Below are 27955 nucleotides of genomic sequence, written 5' to 3'. Positions count from 1 at the left end.
GCATTTGTTGTGTTTTGGAATAAAAACAAAACTATGCTGAGGTGAACTTTTTTCACGGTAACAGTAGATTATCTCGGTCAACTCGGGCCGACCACTTTGGCCCACGATTCCAAATTCGAATCCGATTCAAATTACAGCTCCTGCACACTTCTCCGAGTCGAGGGTTCACGGGTTTCTATTACAATGGAATGCAGCATTCGCTCATGAAATGCATTCCAAACATCTGATTGGCTGACAGGGTGAAAGCGCCACTCTGATTGGACCAGGTTTGAGGAAGTACTTCCACTGCCGCCTCCGCTGCTGCCACCTCGCTTTGCGGTTGATGTCTTCGAAGCATGGCTGCTATCGGAGTACATTTCGGCTACACTTGTGCCTGTGTTGCGATATTTAAGGTTTGTTTCGATTCATAACTGGGATTCTCTTTGTCCTTTTGATCAATTTCAATATGGGATATGAGTTGCCGTATTAGCCCACGTGGTTCGTCGCAGGCCCGAGACAGGCCACCACTACATTGTAGGTGTTTCATGTTGGCTCCCTTTTTGGGCGGATGAATGGATGAATGCATGAATCCATGGATGGATGGATGGATGGATGGATCGATTGATAGATAAACGGATAAACGGATAGATCTACAGACGGACAGATAAATACTTTTTTTTTTTTTTTTTTTTTTTTTTTTACGCGCAGTTAAAAGTGCGGTGTTGCAGCACCTCACATCAAAGCAATAGCCAAGATACAGTAATTATAGGTGTAATTTCACAATATACGAAAAACCTAAAGATAAATAATCAGAAATAAACCTCTATCAACAATTCACACGACGGAAAAAATAGAATATTGTGCAGGTTTGCATACATACATGAAATTAAGTCCGAATATCACAGCCTGTCACAATGGTGGCAGCGTCTTCACCTTGTTAACATTTTGTGATTACATAATTGGGCCTCATTCGCTGACACTGCTGCCGCACAGATCTGTTCTTAAATCTTAATAGTTCTATGCAAAAATGGGATCGGTGTTAGCTATGACTAACTATCTTAGCTATGACTGACTGTTCTTGTTTTTGTTGATGTTGACTAGTTTTAAGATATTTTGACATAATTCACTAACAACATTTTGCACACACACACATATATATATATATATATATATATATATATATATATATATATATATATATATATATGTGTATATATATATATAATCTCATACAAAAGAAATACGAAACTTTTATTCTGATTCCTTACAGCTATACTGCACTTGTATCTGGTTTAATTTAGAAATGGATCTGCAATGTAAAATGTGACTGTAATCCACCGATATGTCATATATTACATTACATTGATCAGACGCTTTTATCCAAAGCGACTTACAATTATTCAAACACCGATGGACGCAGCCATCAGGAGTAATTAGGGATTAAATGTCTTGCTCACGGACACTACAGCATGCTAGCAGGAGGAGCCTGGGATCGAACCAGCAACCTTTAGATTACTAGACGAGTTGGATGGATAAGTTGGATAATCGGCAAATAAGATCCCTATTTATATTTGAGTGACTGTTGACTAAAAATCCAGGGAAACGTGAAGATTGAAATGAGGTACAGCATAAATGGAATTCAGCCTACCTACTCTGCAGACACCTTTTCAAACTTTGGATTAAACGTTCTAAAATGGTGGCACAGTGCTACCTCACAGCAAGAAGGTCCTGGGTTTGATCCCTGCCTGGGGGGCTGTTGGCACTATGCTCCGGTGTGTTATCTCCCCCTTCAGGGCCTTTCTGTGTGGAGTTTGCACATTCATCCACATGGCTCTTCTCCACATAAAAAAGGACCCCAATTATAAACATGCAGAACACTTTCCTGCCCTGTTCCTGACCACAACATGGATTCACACCTTGATGTGATCCCCGAGCGCTGACGTTGTGTAGGCTGCCCACTGCTCCTGGAGGAAGGACGGCTGGGATGAGAGAAACAGCAGAGGCTGAATTTCTCCAACCACCACTCCCTGCGTGTGTTTGTGGTCATCACCACTCCCTGCATGCCTGTGTTGAGTGCAGCTGCATCTGTGAGACAAATAATAAATGATTTTTCTTAAATTGTGATCTCGCCCTTTCCAATTTCTTAGGATGGGCGGGCAGATGTAGTTGCCAATGATGCAGGTGACCGAGTCACTCCAGCTGTGGTAGCCTACAGAGACAATGAGCAGGTAAAGCCTTGCCCACATCATTTGGTTTTTGTTTGTCGTGAACGAAAATGAAAAGATTGAGCAGCGCACATTTAACAACTTAAATTTGCAGATTTTCAGTCTCTTCTGCACACACACATAACTGCTGTCTTTTGAGGAGAACAAATATAAAGATGCAGAACAGAGGTTGGTACTGCAACATTCGTGACAATGTGTATTCCCGCAAGATCCTTGTGAGAGGCAAAATATCTCACGATATTTTGACACCAAAACAAACATGAATTCAATACAGCTTGCTGCTGTGGTTGTTTGTGCAGCCAACTTGCAGTGCTGACATTCTATACTAATCAGACCCTCAAGAGGCTGAACACCTGTAGAGTCCAGACAGAGACTCCTCCAGAATGATGCAGCTGTTTTTATTTTTTATTTTTTTTTTGTTTTAAACTTATTTTTTATGTAATGAGCATGAAGCTATCCCTGAGCACACGGAGGGGCGTTCTGTGTATAAGATAAGATAAACGTTTATTAGTCCCACAACGGGGAAATTTGCACTGTTACAGCAGCAAAAAGTGACAGTAGAAAATAGAGCATATTAGGGTAAGCACTATAAACATTATAGAAAATATTAGAAAGTAGAAACAAGTAGAGACAACATAAATAGGAGTAAAAAACAGTAAAGAGCGTTTTGCACATATTTCGACACATTGCACATCGCCTATACATCCATACATAAATATGTATGGATGTATAGGCGCAACATTTTTATAAAAAATAAAATTTCTGCTGAAACAATGCATATTTTTCAAATGTTTTAATTTTCAGATTCAACATTACAAGGCTTGGAGTTAAATCAACTAGTCAATATTCTGTTGTGATTGAAGGTTTTTATTTTTTAAATTCAATAGTTAAAGATGTGTTAAAAGGCCGGGGAAATACACTATTTCTTGCGGGAAAAACACACCCAAGTCGTGCTTTTGGATAAACTGACTACATATTGGGCCTACACAGCAGACAGTGTAAGCAACTGAGTCGTGTAGCCCTGAACCCCTGCCCCACTGCTCCAGACAGTGGGGCAGACAGAGCTGAGGGCAGAGCCCTGAAGCCCCACCCTGCTGCTGCACAGAGCTGAGTGGCAGAGCCCTGAAGCCCCACCCTGCTGCTGCACAGAGCTGAGTAGCAGAGCCCTGAAGCCCCACCCTGCTGCTGCACAGAGCTGAGTTGCTCGCTGTTCGCTTGTTTATTTAAATATGTAACCCACCACAGACTTTAGGGTCATTTGGTGGCTTTCAACTTTTTTTTCCCCCACATCATTTGAAAGTGGAGAATCAGAGCTTCCAAACAAGGTGTCACTTGTCAAAATCAATCAAATATTTTTAAAGCTATGACTTGTTTTTTATGAAGAAGAATCTTTATTCGTGACATGACACACTGCACTACAACAACACACACATGCTTTTTGGGTGGTGGCTAGTGAAATATGGCCTCTGCATTTTTCCTATCCTGGCTTGTCCTTCCTCCGGGGCGGGCAGCCAGGAGCAGTGGGCAGCATTCGTCGACGCACCCAGGGACCTGGTATCCATCGCTGGTCAGACGATGGCGATGTGTGCATGTTTTTGGTGGGGGTCCTTACTGATGTCAGGTGGAGGAAAAGCCATGTGAGCACGGGGAGAACATGCAAACTCCACACAGAAAGGCTCCTATTTGGGATATATATTCTTGCTGTGAGGCAGCAGTGCAATGCACTGCGCCACCGTGCCACGGTGACTGTTGACTTGTTAATGACAAGGGTGTGGCAAACTGATTCTGAGATAATCACCTTGAAAGTTTCACCGAGACTTACTTCATTCAGCCAGCTCCCAGAATGCAAATGGGGTAGCCAAAGCCACATGGCTACTAAACGTACTGCTGAATGGACCAATCACTGCTTTGTTCTTGTGTTTTGAGGGAACGTTGAACGTGTTTTTGTTTTGAAAAAAGCTTTTATTTAACAGTAAGAATAAACATGTGGAAGGAGTGGAGTTATTTCATTTTAAATCACCAACCTCAACGGACTTCATCACGTCATCAACTTCTTCCGGAGTAATATCAGATTCAGCGTCGTTGTCAGAGAACTGACTATCATCGCGGAAAATGAAGTCCAGTGCGCGCTGCTTAAAGTGAGTTGGATCTATCGTACTGGTCGGATTAAGGTCTGTGATATGAGTTAGATCTTCCTCCACCCTCTTCTTGAATCAATAACAACGCAGGGAAATTAAAGTTTTCACACACAAGTGAAACCGGATCCTCGGCTTGTTTACGGAAGTGACTCTGACGTCGTAGCTCCCTGTGTGTGTAAAACACGTACGATTTAAAGGTTGAATTCTATCAAAACGGTTTCACATTGTGACTTCACATCACATGGAATATGGAGCAATGATCTTCACCTGGACGGTCGCTTTAAAGGAAATGATCGAGCAGTGTTGTTCAGCGCTATTCAGTGTCTCGGTTAAGTGAACTGTGTTTCCCCATGTTATTGAATGGGAATATTTAACTCCACGGTTTAACATTTTTCTACTATTTATAAATCGAACTCAGCTTTGAAAATACATTGAGAGATAAAAACACAACACTCTGGAAAAATCAAATTTTCCTTCAAGAAAGGTTTCTTCAACTTATTTGGCTGCTCCTGGCGAATTTAGAAATGCGCGAGACAGCGGCTTTTGCTGCTGTGTGTGGGTCACTGACTCCTAAAACGTAATACAGTAAGTGGAATACTTATAAAATAAAAATATATAGAATAAAATACAATACAATGAAATAAGATGGAATACAGGGAATTTGCTTATGCATATGGCATAGGCAGTTATGTATATACAGATATGTGCATTAAAGTGGCATATGAATGAAGTGAGGTAGTGTTTTGGATAATACAGCATAGTATACAACAGTACGGCGCAGCAATACGGCATCACGAACAACCCTGAACAGTGACAGTATGCGGTACAGTATGCTACATATAGTACAGTAAGGTAGTGGAGCCTATGTGTGTGGCTTTACACTTGTTGGCTGTCCAAATTGCAACAAATTCGATACTGCATGTCATTGGGTCCCCAGCAATACACCTGCTAAGTGTGGAGAAGATTGGATGAACGGTTGTCAAGATAATTGAAAGACATACAGACAGACAGATTCCTTACTTTATGGTCGGATACATATTTTAAAATGTATGTGGATATCGTTGGAGATGTTTTTCACAAACGTATAATTTGGCTGGAAACTGGTATTGAAAATATTGGTTTATTTTTTTTCTCTACTGTTGTGGTAATGTTTTTGTTTTATTTCCATTCAGATTGTAGGCATTGCAGCAAAACAAGGACGCGTTCGCAATGCAGCAAACACTGTTGTCAAAGTTAAACAGGTCTTGGGGAGACTGTAAGTGATTTCATACCACGTGTTTTTGAATACCTATTTTGTAGTCTCATCTGTTTTTGTAAGAAGTCAGTCAGTTAGAAATCAGATTGTACCGTTTAACTGATGTGTATTTTGTTTATTGTTTACATTTTATTTCATCAGTTAACAGATTTATTAATTCAAGTACATTTTTCCCAACTGATTGGCCAGTTTTGAAGATCAAGAGACTTGTGCTCACAAAGTGGAGAGTAAATGTCCAGTGAGTATTTTAGTCAAGAGTCTTCTTGAGACATGCTAGTCCCTTGTACATTTTGGAACAGAATTCATTTGTGGTGCTGTGTGTGTGCTAATCCAGTGTTTGCTTTGTACAGTTGGTGAATAAGGGAGACAAGCCCCACTATGAGATCACAACACAGGAGCAAACCAAATACATCGTCCCTGAAGAGGTTGCAAAGCTAATTTTAGAAAAAATGAGAGGTATTTTTTGGGGGTTTGTTTGATGAAATAACTGCAGTAATCCTTGCTTTACAGGATTTCTCAGGTGAATGGCAAGCTAATTTTTTTTCCTTTTTTTGTTTTCATAGTAACAGCTCAGTCAGCCCTGGATTCTGACGTCACTGATGCTGTAATCACTGTGCCCTTTGAATTCACTGAGGCTCAGAAGAGTGCTTTAAGGTAGCCCATGCTGTACATCTAGACTCGTTCAGAAATGTAAACAATTTTCTTCATTATGATAAGTGGGCTACAAAATCTGACCTGCCATGGCGGCAATGGGGATTGGTGACATTCTGTTGCCTGCAATAATTGATGACTATGAAATTCCATTTGTCAATATCATTTTTGACATGAAAGTGAGCCATTCACAGATGTATTCATATGATTATTATTCTAAGCTGTTGGAAATTACATATTTTATAATCGCAAAAATATCATATCCAGGGAGTTTTCGTTTTTTATTTTAATTGATAGCATAACCTGTAGTCAGGCTATCAACGGTTCAAGTTCATTGAGTACACCAGTCCTGATCAACACCCTCGTGACCCAGCTAACTTCCAGTTTAGCCGTCCGGTAACTTGAATGGGATAAAATAATTGAATCGTGCGGCTCTTCTAGACATTCTTACATGTGATTTGTTAATGTAACAAAAGGGTCATTATCCAAGCAGGTTCTATATTGAAGAGATATTGAATATGCTATATTTTGATAAAAATAAGTGGAGGAAAATGTGGACTCTTGTTTATAGCCCTGAACCTCAGGAATCATGACATGTCCTCTAACCGACAATGTCGCTGCCTTTTTATCGGTGTTGCAGAGGGGCGGCTGAGGCCGCAGGTTTCAACGTGCTGAGGCTAATCCATGAACCTTCTGCTGCTCTGCTGGCCTACAACATTGGGCAGGATTGCCCCTCTGGCAAGAGGTATTTTTGGAGATACTGTATATTGAGGTATTTGTCTGACTGACTTGCGTAATTCTGTGTTAATTGCAGTGAGTTAGTATCGAACCACTGCTTGACTGACTGATTGGAACTTCTTTACAACAGCCATGTCCTGGTTTATAAGCTGGGCGGGACGTCCCTAAGTGTTACGGCGCTCCAGGTGAATGGGGGAATGTTCCGGGTTCTCGACACGCACACGGACCACAGTATCGGCGGGGAGAACTTCACGCAAGCCCTGGCGCAGCACCTCGCTGCAGAGTTTAAGAGGTAATCAACCCAACTGCACTCGACACTCTATTCTACGCCACTTCACTGAGGCTCAAAGTAAAACTTTTTATTTTAATTTATTTATATTTTGATGATTGGAAGTAGAGGTTCGCCGATAGTGGATTTTTAGAGGCCGATATAATAACGATAATTATTAGTAACGAAAAAGCCAATAGACGATTAATCGGCTGATGTCTTTCCTTGTCATATTTGCTCCCTCTTCTGTTCGACTTGTAAACAGATATTTCAGATAGCACTCGATGGCAGCACTATAGCATTTCTGACAGCACGTGAAAGTAGCACGATAGCTAAAATATTAGCTTAGTGGCATTGTTTTGCTGCTGCACATTGACGCTAGTAGAGCTGACACTTGTTTCACTGATGTTAGTTCTACTGCTGCCAAATAAATGAATCAACTTATGCGATTTGATCTAATCTGCCTTTCTAATCATCCATTGCGCAGCCGCACCGGTGCTGCCTTGGGGGGGGGGGATCACTCGCACCTTGAAAAGAAAATGTTCACATTTTGCGACCAATCGGTCACAGTCTGGAGCCTTGCCAAAGTGTGATTTGGTGGATTACATCCTTGGTCACCAAGTCAATCACCCAGAGCTTAGGGAACCCCCCACTGGCCCCAGTGCCCATAGAGCATGTGCACCAGAGACGTCCGCCAGCTAACTTCCGGTTTAGCCCTCCGGTAACTTGAATGGGATAAAATAATTGAATCGTGCGGCTCTTCTAGACTCTCCAAATGTTATCGGACCAAATGGATCAAATTCTGATAATGAAACACCCTATTTTACCTGTTTGTAATTACACGGTTTGATCACTGTCAAATTGGCTTCAATGTCTGGAGCTGTTCCTGAGGGCTTGCTCAGAAGAAGCACTCAACCAATCAGAGGTAATCTAACTGACTCACAAGCTCATGAGACTGAGCTGCTCAACTTGAACTGACAGCAGAGTATCAAGTCATCCAGTCACTCGTACCCGCTGAACAAATGTTCACCCAATCCCAGTCCCCACTGATTCATGATCAGGCTACTGATTTGCTACAGGAAAATGATCCATATCATTGTGATAAGCCTGAAAGACCAAGAGTTCTCAAAGGCAAAATGTTTATTTTTAATTTAGTTTTATTTTAAATTCAATTTCATGATCATTAAGAATACAGTATTAAAATGGGACAAATACAATTTATGTGGGCCAGGAGCGTGACGGGCAAGATCACACTCCCTACCCACATAGCTCGCACCCCACAAGTCCCGCAAGCTCTAGGCCTATTGTGTGGTGTATGTACTGAGTTTGAGTTCTGGCACCGGGAGAGATTCGCGAAGCACAACTAGATCAACGCAGGGGTGTTGTAGGCTGGGCAGCAGCCATACATTTATTTTATATTTACTTATTATTTTTAAGGAATAAAAAAGAAATAAAAAATAAAATAAAAAAATAAAAACATTTGAAAGAGTTAATTGGACATATCTCTTTTCCACCATCAACAAATTTGGCTTTGGAGAGTCACTCATTCAGTGGATCAGAACTCTCTGCTTCTGTCATTACCAATTGTTACACTTCACAGCGTGTCACTCTACAACGTTGCAAAAGACAAGGATGTCTACTCTACCCTTTACTATTCACCATCTTTATTAAACCCCTCGTGATGGCCATCTGTCAAAACAGTAATATCGTTGGCATACAAACAGGAAACTCTTCACAAAATCAGTTTGTATGCAGACAATATTTTGTCATATTTCAGGCATGCAAACTTGTCACCTTTGGTCGAAATTTGCCATTTTGAAACCAAAATTAGCCACCAACGTGATTCGTGGAGATCCAATGAGAAAATATTTAGGGGGGGTGGGGGGCGGGGCTTCAATCCATCCGTATGTAGATCTCTCAAAATGCGCAGGCGCCCTGCTGTCACCTGGCTTCAAGAAATACGAGGGCACGGACATGGACATACAAGCTGTGTCCCATTTTAGGGGCTGCAGCCTTGTAGGCTGCATTTTTAGACCGAATGCATCACACCGGCTTGACAAAGTGCTGTCCCATTCCGGAGGCTCCTTCAAATGCGGTCTAGAAATGCAGCCTTGTTTATCCCGATTTTAAGGCTTCAATGTTTGAAGGTAACGTACATTTCCTAGCCCTGGAAAAAGTCAGATTAGTGACTGTTGCATTGTGTCCAGATGACGCTAGCATGTTTTGTTGCCGCTCACCTGCGTGTCTGTATTTGTTTCTCTTCTCCCTGAACCCTTGGCTCGCGCTTCTTCAGTTTTAGCCCACTGCTGCAACTACCTGAGGCTATTTGTTTTTGTTTTTCTCCTGAAACTGGATCAACGGCTTGCCGTCTTGTCAGCTCCCAGCCGTGTCACCTCGCTGCTAGCCCTCCCTGCTAGCTTGCGCCGCTAGCCGAGATAGGCACTCACCTGTTGCTGAGATGGTCCTCACCTGTTGCTGAGATGGTGCTCCTAAAATACTCCGCATTGGAACTCATGAATCTCTCCTGTCCACTCAAAACTGCCTCGCCGACATTAAATCCATCGACTCCTGCCCCACCCTCGCTATGTCCACAGGGCTGCTCGCTGTAATTCTGTGAATCGGTGGAGGCAATCTCATCATAAATCAAATCCCATGTGCACTCTGTTCTGCAGCCGCTGGTCTGTGTTGACAGGCTCGTTCCTCCCAACTTGCCTGCCTCGCCTTCCTTTAAACTGCAACATTTGTAATACAGAATGCGCAATCTCTCAGCACTAAATCACTACTCATTTACGACATGAACGGAAAATTTACTTTCTCTGTTTAACAGAAACTTGGCAAGTTGAACAGGACTTTATAACACTCAACCAAGCATGCAGAAGCCCTGCTCCATAAGTCTGGCTGTAAGTCTGGCTGTAATACACTGGTGGGCTGGCTGTAATACACCGAGCAGACATCCTGGTCAAAGAACTCTCTGTGCCAAACACCACCTCTTTTGAATGTGTTGCATTCTTTTACTGCACACCTCCAGGTTGTCCTCATCTAGTTCAAGTTCAAGAGGTTATTTGTCACATACATATACATACGGTCATACATATATGCAGTGAAATGTCATGACACCCGGTGATTACGCACAATAAGCTTTATAAGCTGTAAAAATACTGAAATGTGCGTAATCGACACAAGGTGCTCACGCAGGCAGCCGCAAGGGGCGGCGCCACAATCGCGATTCTGGTTCTATAATTATATCATAGAATTAATTGACTGTGTTGTATGAAATATACATTTAAATCCTCCTAAATGGAAACTTACCTGAACTTACGTACCTCCAGCACTTACCTCACAGAGTAGAAGTCCTGGCTATTATATCTGCTGTTAAAATACAGGTCTTCTCAGATGGGGGCCAGGAGACAAAATCGTATTGTATCAAAATGGAATACATATTTAATATTGCGCCCCCCTAAAGCCTCCCACCATCTTCATGTCTGAACTGCTTTCTCTGTCTGTCTTAATCTACCCTTCTGCTCGGTGACTTCAACATCCACATGGACTCCACCAGCTGCACTTTTGCCACAGATTTCCTGTCACTGTTGGACTGTTTTAATTACACAGCACGTTCAAGGTCCCACCCACGCCAAAGGCCACAGGCTCAATCTGGTGTGCACCACTGGCACCTCTCCCTCCCATCTTCAGTGTCTGGACCTAGCTGTTTCTGACCACCGTGCTGCCAGTTCACTGTTCCTGTCCCCCCGCCCAGGCAATGTGTTAAACGCACCATCATGTTCAGGAACCTCAAGTCATTGAGTACACCAGCCCTGATCAACACCCTCGTGACCCACCTGGCCCTAGATCCCCCTGACACCACGGTGGATGGCCTGGTTGCCCATTACAACTCTGCCCTCTCCCTCAGCCTCCGTTCTCTTGCCCCCCTCAAAACCCGCACTGTCTCCTTCACTCGACCTGTCCCCTGGTACACCTCTGAACTCCGCACCATGAAGGCCGGTGACCGTCAGCTGGAGAGCCTCTACAGAAGATATTGCCTCATTGTCCACCTTGAGGCCTTCAAACAGCATGTGGCATCTGACAACCCCAACCACTACCGCCCTATCTCCAACCTTCCGTTCCTAAGTAAAATCCTGGAATGAGCAGTCGCCACCCAACTCCAACAGCACATTTCCAACCATGAGCTTTACAAACACCTTCAATCTGGATTCAGAACTCACCACAGCACGGAGACCGCCATCATTAAAATCACAAACAAACCTCATTGCTGCTGACGCAGGCTACATCAGTATCCTCATCCTCCTCGACCTCTCAGCTGCCTTCGACACAGTCTCTCACACTATCCTCCTTAACCATCTATCCGGCTATCTTGGCCCCTCTAGTGCAGCACTCTCCTGGTTCCAATCCTATCTCACCAACAGGAAGCAGTTTGTCACTATTGGAAACTCAAGGCCTCAAGGCCCCGTGCTTGGGCCCCTCCTCTTCACCATCTACATGCTCCTCCTGGGTCAGCTCATACGCCCCCACGGTCTATGCAGCCACACCTACGCCGATGACACCCAGTTATACCTCAGCACAAAACCATCCACCTGGCTCCCCCTCAGTCTCTTCTCAACTGCCTTCACGACATCAAAGTCTGGGTGTCATCAAACCTGCACAAACTCAACAATAACAAAACTGAACTCATGGTTGTGGATTCCAAGGCACTGCTCCGAAAGGTTGGAGATCTGCTCCTGGTTGTGGGTGGCGGCTCTATTTTCCCATCCCCTGAAGTACGCAACCTAGGTGTCATCCTGGATTCAACCCTTTCATTTCACTTACACATCAAATCCATAACCAAATCTGCCTTCTGCCACCTCAATAATATCTCCAGACTCGCCGATCACTGTTTGAGTCTGCGGCAGAAACACTTATCCATGCTTTCATCAACTCCCGTCTGGACTCCTGCAATGGAGTCCTGTCTGGGGTTCTGAGTAAAGTCCTGGACAGGCTCCAGTATGTTCAAAAGTCTGCTGCTAGAGTTCTCACCTGCACCAAGCCCTGGGAGCACATCACCTCCACCCTCATCCAACTCCACTGGCTCCCTGTCAAAACCCCTATTTCCTACAAAACCCTACTACTAACCTACAAATCCGTCCACGCCCTTGTCCCGCAGTACCTAACAGACCACCTACGCCCCGTCTGCGGTCCCCGGACATGGGTCTGCCCTCCACCACTCGCACAAGGCTCTGAACCTTTGGGGACAGAGCCTTCAGTGTGGCAGCCTCCACCTTCTGGAACTCTCCTCACTGACATTTGAAATGCTCCATCTCTGGCCACCTTCAAAAACCTCCTCAAAACCTACCTGTTCAATGAGGCCTCCTTTTTTTCCTGTTCTTTATTTATTTCAATTTATCAACCTGGTTTTGTTTTTTGTTTTCCTTTGTAAAGCGTCCTTGGGTTTGTGAAAGGCACTTATAAATCCCAGTTATTATTATTATGTTGTGAACTATTGGAGATAACGCAAGTTAAGTTCTAAAGCGCCCCAATCCTCCATATCATTTGGAAAGTGATGATGACAATGTAAGTAAAAGGTTTTTTGATTAGTATAATTTCATTGTGTTCAGTATAGTGACATCAACTTCGTGAGAGGGACCCTCTCCGTTGACACAGACCCTCAGGGTGAATTAGGCACATAGAATTTTGCGTAGGGCGCCATGGAGGTCAGAACCAGCTCTGTTGGCAACTGACCACTACGTTCACTGCACACTGCACTTCACGTCATGCAACTCAAAGACATGCACTGAGTTGGCGGTGTGTGCCGGCAAGCACCCACACAATTTCCCGGAATTGTGTAGTTTAGCAATATTGTTCTTGAAGAGTATCTAGTTTTTAATGAGTTATGTACCTAGTAGGGCTGCCTTTTGCACTTAATAAATTCATAATTTCTACTTAATTTGACACAGTCTTGTAATTCTTTTAACTTGTGATCAAGTCAACCCTAAAGAAATCCTAAAAGTAATCACAAATGAGCATTTTGTAACTTACATTTCAAATAAGAAACACCCCAAGAACATTACCCCCGGAACCCCGAAGTGGGTCTGTTTTTCTCCACTCATGCATCCTTCTCACCTTTTTCACCCCTCAACAGTTTGCATGCCTGATATTTACAGAACCTACTATCATCCCTAGAAGTGTTCAATCTTATCTCTACATTTTCAGCCATCTCAGACTATTCAATAAACTGGACTAAAACCATGGTTTTGCCACTCAGTAGGGAAGAGAATGCTGTAACCCAGAAACTTCCCTTAACCATCACAAAGTGCAACATTAGATGCATTGGTATTGATATCTCCACCAATCTGTCAGATTTGTTTACCTTTAACTTTACTCCATTGCTCAAATCCATTGAAGAAGACCTCACTCGATGGAACAACCTACCCATCTCCCTAATTGGTAGGATAGCAGCAGTGAAAATGAATGTTCTACCAAAAATAAACAATATATTTTCAATGATCTCAGTCCAACCAAGAGTAAATTGGTTCATATTCTAGACTCAATCATATTATATTTGAATTACAAGAAACCAAGAATTAAACTGGCAACGACACAGAAAAACAAAGACTATGGAGGCCTATGGAGGCCAAGCAGCCCCAAACTTCAGATACTACAGTTTAGCGAGCCATCTTCAGTTTATAATTAAATGGTTTCAACCAGAGCAACAATTGGGCCATGGATGGCGAGACATTGAACAAACAGAATTTCAGGATTTATCAATATTTGATCTCCCATTCCTTACTGAATTTAATAAAAAAACATAATTGCTTTTAAAGCCCATTCATTGCAACGACTCTGTCAGCCTGGTAGAGATTCAACAGACTCAATGGTCACACTCTGTCTCCAAACAAACTCACTCCAATCTGGCACAACCTTTATTTTCTGGTTTAAAAACAGACCAATAATCTTCAGGTCTTGGCAAAGACATGGAATTACTCATCTTGAACATATTTGTGAAACAATTTGCTTGTATCCTTCCCAACGTTAACCCAAAGGTTTTATATCGGTGGTCACAGTTTCCTGCAATTCTTTAAATTACAGCAGTCTCTAAAAGTTCAAATCAAATTAATGAACATCCTAAAACCACCTCCGATGATTGAACATCTTACCCATATAGGTAATTTAAAAAAATCCCTATTTCAGAATTTACAAACTTTTATTAAAAACAGTTGACACTTCATCTTTACCTACCATGGGAAAGAGACCTTGCTGTTTCCACCGATATCAACCTGTGGAAGCTTTATTTGTTATTTGCAACAACATCTTTTCTATGACCTGCAATTCCAAAATGCAACTCATCCAATATAAGATTTTGCACAGAGCTCCTATCACCCAATACAAATGGGTTTGGGACTTGGGTCGGGGACCTGTTGCAGGTTCGGTCTTGGCCCGGTGGTCGGTGCACCGCTGGGATTGCCCGCCAGGGCAGGATGGTGGGGCTTGCGTGTCCTGTGTTTCATGGGGGGTGGCGGTCCGTCGTGCCAGGGCTGGTTAGATGTTCCATCTGATCCTGTGACCCAGGTGGGGACCTGATGAGGTTACCTCCATGAGGTCTTCCTTGGTGGGGACCGGACTCCGGGCATGCAGGGGCATGGTCGGGGTGGGTGTGGGGGGTGGCAGCAGCGTGGCCGCTGCCCGGCCTGCTGCACCCCTGCATTGATCTCGTTGTGCTTCGCCTATCTCTTCCAGTGCCAAAACTCATACTTAGTATATACACCACACAATAGGCCTAGGGTTTTCGGGACAGGTGAGGTGCGAGCTACAGTAGGAGCCACTTGAAAGGCCTCTTCCATTCCTTTGCAACCAAGTTTTAGCCAGTTTCCAGCCAATCACCATGCATGCCCATTTTTTCAATTGAAGTGTCACCATGAGATGGCGCTAACTTTATCAAAATTAGACCTGCCAACCTGCATGCATTTGTGTAAAAACCACGCAATTCTTGGCCAAAATACATGAATGAATGAAATGCCAGCTGAAACTACGCAAAAAAAAAAAATATATATATTATTGTAATTTAATTTTGGAAAACAATCAATCAATACTAAACAGTACCGTACATTTATTCAGTATTTAAAGTACATCCCTCAGATTGGACTAGATGCTACAACCTTGTGGTTCTGTAACCCCTCCCCTCCCTCTCACTCACTCAACTTCCACTCATCTGCAACGGTACTTTATTCTCCACGAGCCGTAATGCTGCATTGCTGAGGTAAGATGGGAAGTGGGGGAGTAATCAAGCACAAAAAACGTGACCATAATTTCAGCATGTAAAACGTGAGACTCACCGATCACAAAGTGCAACATTAGATGCATTGGTATTGATATCTCCACCAATCTGTCAGATTTGTTTACCTTTAACTTTACTCCATTGCTCAAATCCATTGAAGAAGACCTCACTCGATGGAACAACCTACCCATCTCCCTAATTGGTAGGATAGCAGCAGTGAAAATGAATGTTCTACCAAAAATAAACACTTGAAAGGCCTCTTCCATTCCTTTGCAACCAAGTTTTAGCCAGTTTCCAGCCAATCACCATGCATGCCCATTTTTTCAATTGAAGTGTCACCATGAGATGGCGCTAACTTTATCAAAATTAGACCTGCCAACCTGCATGCATTTGTGTAAAAACCACGCAATTCTTGGCCAAAATACATGAATGAATGAAATGCCAGCTGAAACTACGCAAAAAAAAATATATATATATATTATTGTAATTTAATTTTGGAAAACAATCAATCAATACTAAACAGTACCGTACATTTATTCAGTATTTAAAGTACATCCCTCAGATTGGACTAGATGCTACAACCTTGTGGTTCTGTAACCCCTCCCCTCCCTCTCACTCACTCAACTTCCACTCATCTGCAACGGTACTTTATTCTCCACGAGCCGTAATGCTGCATTGCTGAGGTAAGATGGGAAGTGGGGGAGTAATCAAGCACAAAAAACGTGACCATAATTTCAGCATGTAAAACGTGAGACTCACCCATCACAAAGTGCAACATTAGATGCATTGGTATTGATATCTCCACCAATCTGTCAGATTTGTTTACCTTTAACCTGCATGCATTTGTGTAAAAACCACGCAATTCTTGGCCAAAATACATGAATGAATGAAATGCCAGCTGAAACTGCGCAAAAAAAATATATATATATATATTATTGTAATTTAATTTTGGAAAACAATCAATCAATACTAAACAGTACCGTACATTTATTCAGTATTTAAAGTACATCCCTCAGATTGGACTAGATGCTACAACCTTGTGGTTCTGTAACCCCTCCCCTCCCTCTCACTCACTCAACTTCCACTCATCTGCAACGGTACTTTATTCTCCACGAGCCGTAATGCTGCATTGCTGAGGTAAGATGGGAAGTGGGGGAGTAATCAAGCACAAAAAACGTGACCATAATTTCAGCATGTAAAACGTGAGACTCACCGATTGGCCAGTGGCAGGAATCGGCTGGTTTTCAGCTTGCTTGACCGGTGACCGGCCGATCAGTGCCAGATATATCCAATTTTGTGCCAGTGGAATTTACACGCAAAAATGTTTCGATACTCAAACCTGATACCATGTAATGTAGTTGCATAGTTGATGCTCAAAAAAAAGAGCGAAAGAAAATGTCGGCTGTTGGGTGGTACTTCAAGGTAAACAAATAAGATTATAGAAATTATTCATCGCCTGACCATATTCCAACATTGTGCAGACTGCGTTTCTATCGTCGTCACTACAGAGGAGCATCTGCTCTGGTTGTTCCTAGTGAACAAGCTCTGCTTGTGATGAAAGGTTAGACTGCATTTTGGACTGGCAAGTACCATATACATAGAAAGGTTTATTTGCACTTAAAAGTAAAGGACTTTAATTTGAAGATTGAACTCAACATTTCCATGTTAGTTATATGTTGTTTCCAGTTACAGGTTGCATTATACTGAAACTTGGTGACAGTCCCATATTCTATTTTATTGGAACTGAGTGACAGTTCCATTTTCTATTAACTTTCCATAGTGAATAATGAACAATAATGAAGTGTCGAAATCTCACTATTATGGTAACTGAAAATTGCAGCGGTAGTCAGTGCAGCTGTCCTATCATGTGAGAGTGATCAGATCAGGTGATGTATTTGTCATTGATGGACAGCAGATATACCTAATGAGAGACCAAATGATAAGAAAATTTGATTTCTCCCACCACGGATATAAACTCAAAATGATTGGACGACAATGTAAAAGGTATTTAATAGTCAATTTTTTATTATAAACATTCAATTTAATGAAATTCTGAATAGCCCTCAATCAGAATCGGCAGGTCAGATTTTTAGAAAAATTGGTGTAATCGGTGCATCTCTAGCTGGTAAACATGTTAGGTAACTTTACAAGATGATGCATTTCAAGGGATATATCCTAATAAGATCAATTTGTATGTATTGTTAGCCGTAGTAGCTCACAAACGTTAGTTTGTTACGTCGTTTGTTCATACGTTCGCTACAAGACGGCTACGGTGTGAATTACTGATGGCGTCATTTAGCTGCAGTGACCCAAATGCCACTGAGACTCCCTGTTACACTATTGTGCTACTCAAAATATTTTTCCAAGATCGGCAGGTCTGCAAAAGGAAACAAACTTAGTAATTCGTCATAGTGACCGGGACCTTTATTTATCTCAACTGCAGTGGGTACCAGGTCTTTATTGGAAGCAGCCTTATATTAGAGGCGGTGTAAGTATATATTGATCATATTTTGATCAGGCGGGAGAGCGGGTCATCCAGTAATCAGAGGGTTCCTGGTTCGATCCCCAGCAGCGCGCCGAAGTGCCCTTGAGCAAGACACTGAACGGCTCTTGTTGAGCTGGTGTGCGCTTTGCACAGTTGCCACTGCCATCGATATATGAATGTGTGTTTGAATGGGTGAATGTGAGGCACGTATTGTGAAGAGCTTCGTGTGGTCACAAGATTGGAAAAGCGATATATAAGATGCAGTCCATTTACCATATTTAATTATGAATTTTAAATCCAACTTCTGTCTGGGTGTCATTCAAACTAGTATGGTGAAAACAGAGAGAGAGAGAGCTAGTAGCTACCCTAAAAGTCAGATTTGTGGGGGTAGCCAACAGGGGAATTGCATTTTTCCATCATTCTATCATCTGGAACCTCAACATACAACGCGATGTGTTTTTGCAAATGAGGGGACTCCCTGAGGGGTACTAGAACCTGGGGGGAGCGCCCCGAAAACCTGGCACTGGTGACGCGGCTGAGACATCATCCAGCGGGTTTTTAGCACTAATCCGTGTTGTGTTTGCTCTTTAACTTTCACTTATTTCACCTTATCAATCCAGTAAAATTTATTTCTGGAAAAAGTTTGGTGAGAAATAATCAACCCAGTTGCTGAATCTTCACTCATATTAGATTTACACAATATAATTTAAAAATTGGTTCCCACTTTCATAAAGCATGGGCTCGCTCGCTCCCTCAGAGATTTTCTGTTTCATTCAATTCACTTCTTTCAGTTGCTATTTCCGTAACAGAGTTTGTTTTACGGGACAGGGTTGTTAGCCCTGTCGTCAACCCCCAACCTGGAAGATCAGTGAATTGCTTTTTGTCTCGCCTCTACCCTCCGACCTGTCCAGCATGGGAGGCCCTACCAGGAGATAAATCTCCCGCTGGCATAGCTCTAGGAGTCACACACAAGCTTCCCGACCACGACAAGGTTGCAATCCAAGGACACCAGATGGAAAAGAAAGAGGACGACCCAAAACTACCTGGTGTCGTCGAGGACGAAATGAGAACTATGAACTTGACCTGGGGAAGTGTCCAGAAAACAGCCAACACAGACAGGAATGGATAACCTTCATTCCTGCGCTAGATGTCAGAAGGCATAATGGGCAAACTGAAAACTCAATTCACTTCGTAAAACGAAATAAATACATTGACAATAAAAATACAATTTTTATTTTATTTGTCCCATCACCACCGTCCCATCACTGAAGCTTCTGTCACTGGCCTGGAGCAGGAGCTGAATGAGTTGCTCAAAACGGAGTTCTAAGAACTACGATCGTCCCTACAGTAGTGCCTGCAGTGTGGACACAATAAAAGGGACGGTTCTTCCGGAAATTACTTAGAACAATGGAAAAAGTTGGCGAGTTTTGCGATAGATTAAGTATTGCGATTAAATTTGTTGTAATATTTCACATTTCTTTTAGGTAAATTATGACACCTATTACACACAGTTACGCACAGTGTCTTCATTCGTTTCATTCAATTAAATACATCTACAAATAAACAAAACATGGATTCATTCTTTCAAACCATTCGTTCTTTAAAATCAAATGTATATAGTGATTGTATTAATGTTCAGAACATATGTTCTGTTCCAAAACATGTATATTTTTCATTACATAAACGCAGGACTATCTTGCATACTTGAGTTGCTTTATGTTTTGAACCACTGCTCATCTGGTGGACAGAAAGCCTTGCAACTGCTTTTCCATAAATGCAGCCTGAAGTCGTACCCAGGTGCCGGCACAAAATTACATCATCAAGGGGGATGAAATTACAGCCAGGGTCCAAGTGCGAACCTGTCCCAGTTCTTGCGTGGGTCAGCCACGCCTCAATCACTGATTTACCTAGGCTCTGTCATGCTCCAGCTGCCCTCTCCAAGTGGCTTCTACTGTATATGGGATGTGGTGGGCGACTGTGATCTTGCCCATCACGCTCCTGCCTCGACGTGCTTCACGTCCATCCTTAAATTTGAATACCACTCATATTAGCTCAGAACACATACACTCGCACACAAATCTTACTCTGAACAACACTCAACCAGACCAGGGTCTGCGGGGCAGGAGGGGTGCAAGTGTTCCGGTTCGACTTGCTTAAAGGACTCACACCCCCACATCCTGCAATTCTAACTGCAATTGCCGAAAACGGCACACATTGAGCACTGGGGTTTTCCGGGATGGCGGTGCGCTCATGGGTTAGAGTAGGTGGGTGGGCCCCCGGCTGGCTGGGCCCCCTGCTGGCTACCTCCCACCAAAATGGGCTTGCCCCTGGTGATTTCTGGTGTGCTGCGACCCCAAAGGCTGTGGAGAGCATCGACGGGTGCCTTCTGCGTCCCCTAGGAGGCTATTTGCCGTTCTTGGGGTGTGGGGGTGCGCCGCGTGGCTGCCAGATGTGATGGAAGGCCCACATATCTGGCAGTCTGCAGGAGTCTGTGTTGGGGGCTGACATAAAGTTGCCCTGCGCTGAGTTGTACACACTTGGCTACGTGGATGGGCGCTCGGGGCTCACAGGCGTCTGACTGGTTGTGTTAGAGCGGGCCTCATCCTTGCGCGGGGCACGGGTGGGTGTGGGGGCCCCACTGGCTTGCCTGTGGGCTAGGTGGCTCGGGGGGGGTGTGGGGGTCGGTCTGTCAGCGCCGGGCCTGGCTCCAGGCCTGCAGTCAGTGCTTAGTGTCTGCGGCCTGGTTTCTGCTCCTGCAGCTGCGTCTTATGCCTGCACATGGAAATGGGTTGTATGTGTGCGCCTCAGGGGTGCAGGGTCTTCACGCGCACTCCAGGACTGGATTATGCTCCTCAGGGCCGGGCGTGGGTATTGCTCCGCGGGCTTCCGGCTTCTCTGTGGGCTGGGAGGTCTTCTGTGGCTGCAGGGCGGGGTGTTGGGAATTTCCTGCGGCCTTTGGGATGTCTGTACGGGCGCGGGCTTCAGGAGTGGCTTCGGGGCTTTTTCAGTTGATTGGATGTGCTACGATATAATTCCGACCTTATACACCAGAACCTATTGGGACAATTCCTGTACACTCACCGGTGGACACTCCACAGACACACACACAGGTGATCTCTTGAGGCATACACACACCACCAGCACCTGCTTTGAATACACCCCCAACACCCTCCTGGTTACATCCCTCTCCTTTCCCCTCTCATTTACGACCATAACTATGATGGGAAGAGGCCAAGTGCTGAATTGCTGTTCCAGTTTTCCTGGACTTAATTAATTCTGTTTTTCCAATACATGTTTTCGTCGGATGTTTCTGTGTTTGTTTTTCCAGGTGCATGTGGCTTGGTTCTACAATTTTTGTCTCACCCATGGTGATTATCCTCGTCTTCCAGTAGTGATTAGCTGTTTATAGACCAAAACACTAAGATCTCCAAACCTCAAAAACTTTGCTCTTGTCATCCCACAGGTCATCCAGAGTGCAAAGTTATTGCAGCGGTTCTTGATGATTAAAGAATGAATAAAGAGTTGCATTGCAGGTTGAGAAGTTGAACTTTACTCGCAGATTAACTCTGTCCTAGCTGCAATGGCATACACATACGCTGTGTTGTATGCCCAGCATGCTGACAGCACCGTTTAAAAAAAAAAATATAATAAAAATAAATAAATGCAAGGTCCGCGACTGAGTTGAATGAATCTTACCTCGTCTCCCGTATAAGGAATCCCCCGGGTTTAAGCTTGCTGCCTTTTGTCCCTGCACAGATCCTTCAAGCAGGACGTGAGTTCGAGCGCTAGGGCCATGATGAAGCTGATGAATGGGGCAGACATGGCCAAGCACTCCCTGTCCACACTGGGGTCCGCCAACTGCTTTGTGGACTCCCTGCACGACGGCATGGACTTCGACTGCAACGTCTCCAGGTCTCAAAGAGTTTAATTGGGACTCCATTTAGAGGGCATTCTGGGGGCTGGATTTTATTTACTTTATTACTTTCTTTCTTATACTGTATATCTATATTTTATTGCCAATTTAATGGGACAGTATACACATACCATAACCAACAGATTAGACCCATTGCAATAGAACAGTTAACAATTCTCAATTCAGTTATCTTAACCCTTGTCTTGGGTGTATGAAAGAATTTATAATGACAATCATTTAGAAATTTCCTTTGACAAAAATGGGAACCCAGTATGACAATTAGTTATTTTCACAGTAATACAAATCCACTGAAAGACTATAAGCTAATATATCTCTCTCTCAGAGCTCGCTTTGAGCTACTCTGCTCCCCTCTCTTCAACAAGAGCATCCGGCCAATCAAAGTCCTATTGGAACATGTTGGACTTTCTGCCAGTGACATAAACAAGGTAGGGGATATATATATATATATATATATATATATACACACACACACACTTTTTTTGTCCTGCTTTATAATTGTATTTCGTTGTTCTCCCTAAAGCATGGATTTATTTATTGAAAATGGCATTAGGTCGTTGAGCAGACGTTTTTTTCCAAAGAGACTCAGAATAAGTAAGATTGGTATGTAACTTCTGTTGTAGGACTGAAAATTCAAACCAAAATCGCAATGTAATAGAACGCAATTTTCAGATCACAATGGCTGCGATTAAAACATAAATAAAATATATATATTTTTTGTTACACAATCTAAAGCAGTTATACTCATCCTGCGACTCGTAAGCCGCATTCGTTTCTTTTATGACTATTCGAGGCTTTAAAGTGTTGTCTGCAGAAATCGGAATGGAATTTCCCTTTAAACACATGCTTTTGATTTTTGATTCAACAGAATATTTTACATAATAAAACAAATGAAAATGGCATGGACAAAAATGATGGGACCCATAACCTAATATTTTGTTGCACAACCTTTAGAGGCAAGGACTGCAATCAAGTGATTTCTGTAGCTCTCAGTGAGACTTCTGCACCTGTCAACAGGTACTTTGACCCACTCTTCCTGAGCAAACTGCTCCAGCTGTGTCTCGTTTGGGTGCCTTCTCCAGACTGCATGTTTCAGCTCTTTCCGTAGATGTTCGATAGTATTCAGATCAGGGCTCATAGAAGGCCACTTTAGAATAGTCCAATGTTTTGTTCTTGTCCATTCTTGGGTGCTTTTAGCTGTGTTTTTGGTCATTATCCTATTGGAGGACCTATGACCTGCGACTGAGACAGAGCTTTAAGACACTGGGCAGTACTTTTCGCTCCAGAATGCCTTGATAGTCTTGAGATTTCATTGTGCCCTGCACAATGAAATCCTGTGCCAGACGTAGCAAAGCAGCCCCAAAACATAACCGAGCCTCCTTCATGTTTCACAGTAGGTATGGTGTTTGTTTCTTTGAAAGCTTGATTTTTTTCATCTGTGAACATTGAGCTGATGTGACTTGCCAAAAAGCTCCAGTCTTGACTCATCTGTCCAAAGGACATTCTCCTCGAAGCATTGTAGCTTGTCAATATGCATTTGAGCAAATTCTAGTTTGGCTTTTTTATGTTTTCCTTTCAAAAGTGGGTCTTCTTCCATGAAGCGCACTGTCGCTCAAAAAGCGACAGATGGGGTGATAAGACACAATGTACCTTGACCTTGGAGTTCAGCTTGTACCTTTTTGGAAGTTGTCCTTGGCTCTTTTTCAACCATTCCCACTATCCTTCTGTTCCATCTGGAGTCGATTTTCCTCTTGCGGTCGCGTCCAGGGAGGTTGACTACAGTCCCATGGACCTTAAACTTCTTAATAATATTTGCAACTAGTCACAGGAACATCAAGCTGCTTGGAGATGGTCTCATAGCCTTTTCCTTTAACATGCTTTTCTATAATTTTCTTTCTGATCTCCTTAGACAACTCTCTCCTTTGCGTTCTCTGGTCCATGTTCAGTGTGGTGCAACAATGATACCAAACAGCAGAGTGACAACTTTTCTCCATTTAAATAGGCTGAATGACTGATTATAAGATCAAAGACGTGTGATACCAATTAAAGAGCTGCGCATAACTCATTGAAGTGCTGACCCCCTTCTTTCTACTCACTCTCACACACACACACACACTCACCCAAGGGACCAGTAGCCCCTCCTCTCCCTGCCCGCTCTCAATCATGCACGGGGTGTTTATAAGTTTGGGTACCAAAACACGGTACTGCACCGGTTCCTGTACGATCGGCATCCAATTGCAGCGCAGATTTCGGTGCCATGCCCGAGCTGCCAATTGAAATATCCCCCCTTGGTACTTGGAAATTGGAGCTCTCCGCTTGAAATCCTCCGTATTCCTCTACTCTCCCGTGCATCTCACCTTCTAACTTTTGGCTGGGAACCAAACAGTAGTGGTGCTCGTCAATGTCCCATTCGGTTGGTTCTGATCATGATCTGATCTGACAATAAAGCCCTCGGAAATATATTGTTGATCAAAAAAACAAGCACGGCTTGCACGCACACACACACACACGTGCACATGCTTTGGATGATGACCGGTGAAATGAGGCCTCTGCAATTAACCCATCCTTGGCTTGTCCTTCCTCCGGGGGCACAGCCAGGAGCAGTGGGCAGCATTCGTGGACGCACCCGGGGACCTGGTGATGAGTGTCCATCGCTGGTTAGACGATGATGTGTGCATGTTTTTGGTGGTGGTCCGGACTGACGTTAGGTGGTGGAAACCCCATGTGAGCATGGGGAGAACATGCAAACTCCACACAGAAAGGCTCCTATTTGGGAGATAACCCACCCGGAGCACAGTGCCAACAGCGCCCCAGGCGGGAGTCTAACCCAGGACCTTCTTGCTGTGAGGCAGCAGTGCAATGCAATATAAGAATACATTGCAATTATTGCATACATCATACTTTTCATTCATTAATTATATATTACGAGTAGCCTTATTTTAAAATGCATCATGACTTGATGGAGGAAAGGAACGTTTCAGAAATTTGGCTCTTGCGAAAATATATTTTTGCTCCCGAGCTCGAAAAGGTTGAGTACTATTGCTATAGAATGATTTATGCTTGTGTTTAGTGAATAATACAGAAGATAAGGAACTTTAAAAAATTGCATACTAAAAATAAAAAATTGCACACTAAAAACGTCGCAATTCGATGATTTTTACAAATCATTCAGCCCTTCCCCTTTTATCAACCTAATAGAAATTCCATTGTTATAGGGAACTGTCGTTTTGAAACTCCTGATTTCTAGGTGGTCCTTTGCGGCGGCTCGGCCAGGATCCCCCGCCTCCATCAGCTGATTGGTGAGCTCTTCCCAGACGTGGAGCTGCTTTCCTCGGCTCCGCCCGACGAAGTTATTGCTGTGGGTGCCGCCCTAGAGGCGGGTTTATTGGTTGGCAGGGACGAACCATCCCTCGAGGATGAAACGCTCACAGTGGAAGCTTGTGCCTCAGACATCCTGGTGAAGGTAAAACAAATTGTTAATTTAAGTTTGTCCAAATTACAGCAGCTTTATAATAAATTCTAAAATTTCTAATACGGCCTGCCTTATTAGCAGGCCGTATCTAACAAAGCCTGCCTTACAAAATGGCAACACTGTCCTTTAAGTGAACTCTTTTCACACATACAAAACATCTGGACAGTGAGCAAATGCTGAATATGCAATATGCATCACTTTGTTCTCACTACGATCTGATTGGCCAAACTAGGAGGTAGACCAATCGGGGACCGAGGTGTTCAATGTCCTCCTTCCGTCGGGCACCCCGCTCCCTGCCCGCCGCCATCACACCCTGAGGGGCCAGGGCCGGCTGTCGTCACTGTGCCTGGAGCTCTACCAGAGAGCTGCTCAGCAGCCAGAGAAACTGGCCATGGTAAACACGATGAGTAAATTACTAAATCATTCCAATTGTGTCCATTTGTTTAAAGCAATGGCGAGATCGGCACTAAAAATAAGTTTGTGGAAAATCGCAGTGTAGTTATGGCAAGCCATTTTAACATTAAATCCTTAGGAGGAACTAGTCACTTTTTAAAGGTGACTAGTTCTTATGTTTTAGTTACTAGTTGCTATTGTATGTATGCCAACAGTTACAGACCTGCCAACCTGCACACATTTTGTGTACCAACCATGCAATTCTTTGCCAAAATACGTAGGTATGAAATGCCAGCTGGTGTGTGTGTGTGTGTGTGTGTGTGTGTGTGTGTGTGTGTGTGTGTGTGTGTGTGTGTGTGTGTGTGTGTGTGTGTGTGTGTGTGTGTGTGTGTGTGTGTGTGTGTGTGTGTGTGTGTGTGTGTGTATATACACACACACACACAGAGCAGTGATGTTTTGGGGCCGTCGCTGGGCAACACGCACTTTCAACTCCCTCCAAAGATTTTCTATGGGGTTGAGATCTGGAGACCTGCTAGGCCACTCCAGGACCTTGAAATGCTTCTTACAATGCCACTCCTTCGTTGCCCGGGCGGTGTGTTTGGGATCATTGTCATGCTGAAAGACCCAGCCACGTTTCATCTTCAATGCCCTTGCTGATGGAAGGAGGTTTTCACTCAACTCACAAAAAGTTAGGAATATTTGGCTTTCAGGTGAAATTTCTGGAAAATGTAAAAAGTTCACGCGACAGTGATATTATATCATGAAAGTAGAGCATGTGATGGATTAAATGTTAAAATGGCTTGCCATAGTGTGGGTTTGATTTGTGTTGGAACATTTAACCAGATTCATTTTTCTGACTCGTATGATGGTAATTCTGTCTGAAATATCTAAACAAAGCTTTTTGTTTTATCTGTTGAGTGAAACCACTTGGAGTGGGTGTAAACTTGCCTTTCACTGTGTTCTGCAGATCATCCTCAGGGACCTGGAACCCAAAGAGGAAAGGCATGACATTGACACAGTGCTGACCATGAAAAGGTGCTTTGCTGTTTGTTTGAAAAAATATTTACATTGAATGATTGTAAATAAATGAATTTAGCAAAGCTCTAGTATCTATTTTGAGACTGATGACATGTTTCATGATCTGCGCACTGTTCAATATTGTCACAAATTGTCCAATTTTGCCCAATATTTTATTCTTGCTTTCTAATGGCCTAAAAAAAGTTATTTGCAATAATGGTGTGTGTGTGTGTGTGTTCTCCAGGGATGGCTCCCTCCATGTTTCCTGCGTAGAACAGAGCAGTGGCAAGTCAGAAGCGATCACCATAGCAGCAGCATCCTGAACCGGCACGCTGCATCTTAGGGCCCCGAGATTAAATGTTTTAGAATCGCCATCTCTTATTAGCACGCATATGCCATCACATTTCGACGAGACGAAGATTCTGCAACATTCTCATCGGGGAGATCAGCTACATCAAAACAAGCGCTCAGAATTTCTCTCCATTGCATCAACCAATGACGACACTGCATTACACCACATGGCGAATGCGAGCGGAACACGTTTCCCTAAGAATAGCGTTTTTTTTTAATATTTTAATCAAAATTATGCACAGCTAGTTACTGCACATCAAAACTGGCAAATGCTAGAACACCGTTAACAAAATGTTTATTTTTAATATTATCAATAAATGTTTTCAAACCTTAAAGGAATGTTCAGTTTTCATATTCCGTTGTTGCTTGTCATGAAATATTACATGTAATATATTATGGGGTATTAACACCTATAATCTTGCAACAAACCATGACAAATTGTGCCTAGTGGGATGGTGTCTTTCTAAACTTAATTGACACAAACCTGAACATTTGTCCCGTTATGCCATTAAAGTAATATAATACGTAAAATGGCACTAGTTCCTGTTTCTAGTCTCTTCAGTGTTATCGCTGTCAGTTATTCCTAATTTCATTAAGAGGGTCCAGCTGCCGACCTCTCTCGAGACCCTCCTGAGGCCCCGAGTTCTGTGAGCCAACGCTCCTGTTGGTCGGCGGATGTATTGTTTTATATCATCTTGATTTTCAACCTCAAACAAAAAATATCCTAAAAATTGCTAGACAGCAGCCAGTCGACGTGCTGTATTTCCCTCACAGAGTAAAGGCATTTAA

The 27955-nt window shown here is 43.2% G+C and overlaps 1 protein-coding gene across 1 annotated transcript; it reads left to right on the top strand.

The window, feature by feature from the left end:
• The first annotated feature begins 293 nt into the window (after window positions 1-293).
• On the top strand, window positions 294-27619 carry hspa14 (heat shock protein 14). Its single transcript, XM_080022229.1, has 14 exons — window positions 294-392; window positions 2127-2207; window positions 5515-5597; window positions 5787-5835; window positions 5948-6053; window positions 6161-6251; window positions 6889-6993; window positions 7117-7278; window positions 21759-21914; window positions 22259-22361; window positions 25181-25396; window positions 25638-25799; window positions 26766-26833; window positions 27060-27619. The coding sequence occupies exons 1-14, from the start codon at window positions 336-338 to the stop codon at window positions 27136-27138; spliced, it is 1518 nt and encodes a 505-aa protein (XP_079878355.1). The 5' UTR covers window positions 294-335; the 3' UTR covers window positions 27139-27619.
• The last annotated feature ends 336 nt before the right edge of the window (window positions 27620-27955 follow it).

Source organism: Zeus faber (assembly GCF_960531495.2).
Source record: "Zeus faber genome assembly, chromosome: 21".
In the NCBI taxonomy this organism is placed as follows: Eukaryota; Metazoa; Chordata; class Actinopteri; order Zeiformes; family Zeidae; genus Zeus; species Zeus faber.
Note: the sequence above shows the minus strand (reverse complement) of the source record. Positions and strands in the feature narration are given on the sequence as shown.